We start from the raw sequence: 676 nt of genomic DNA, 5'->3' as shown, positions 1-676 counted from the left end.
ACTCAATCATTCAATAAATATTCAAGAAGCATTTACTGAGATTCTGCTTTATGTGACTGACACTGTTCTGGGTATTTCAACTCTTTTTCAGTGCTGTTGACAAGATAAATAGCTGGTTTTTCCCAACTGGGCAAAGCAGGGACTCTATGGGTAGGGGGAGTGAGGCACTCCTCCCAGGCATAAAATTTAAGGGGCCACCAAAAAGCTCAGTCACCAAGAGAAATCATATTTTAAAGCAACATTTTAAAATATCAAAATTAGTGCAAACAAAATGCCCACTTTAAACAAAGTAGGGCAGAATCAAACAGGCCAGGATCAGGGTAAGGAAAGTACCTCACCTCTGCCCATCCTTTATATTTCCATTTAAGTTTTTGAATGTGATTGTCAATTTCTATAGGAACGCTTTCTAGGATTTTGATAAAGATGGGATTGAATAGATTAACAGGAAAGAAAATGAACATCTTAACAATATTGGGTCTTCCAATCCATGAGTGTGTAATATCTCTCCATTTATTTGGGGACTCTTTAATTTCTCTCAACACTATTTTTTACTTTTCCACAGAATGTTTTTACCAGAACCTCCTACCTTCTGAATCCAGTGATTCCTTTGAGTCTCCATTCTAGTAGACTTCTGTAGCAACCAACACTTTCCTTCTTTTTCTTTTCTTTTCTTTTC

The 676-nt window shown here is 36.7% G+C and overlaps 1 protein-coding gene across 1 annotated transcript in view; it reads left to right on the top strand.

The window, feature by feature from the left end:
* Positions 1-271: 271 nt before the first annotated feature.
* The window catches only part of CKAP2 (cytoskeleton associated protein 2), a 25459-nt gene continuing 25054 nt past the window's right edge, over positions 272-676 (top strand). The window contains 1 exon segment of the mRNA XM_023508081.1: positions 272-320. Within this exon segment, the coding sequence (XP_023363849.1) occupies positions 272-320 (49 nt within the window).

The sequence above is a fragment of the Otolemur garnettii genome, unplaced genomic scaffold (genome assembly GCF_000181295.1).
Source record: "Otolemur garnettii isolate 467f Iridium unplaced genomic scaffold, OtoGar3 scaffold00221, whole genome shotgun sequence".
Taxonomy (NCBI): Eukaryota; Metazoa; Chordata; class Mammalia; order Primates; family Galagidae; genus Otolemur; species Otolemur garnettii.
This window is presented reverse-complemented; position numbering and strand designations above follow the sequence as displayed.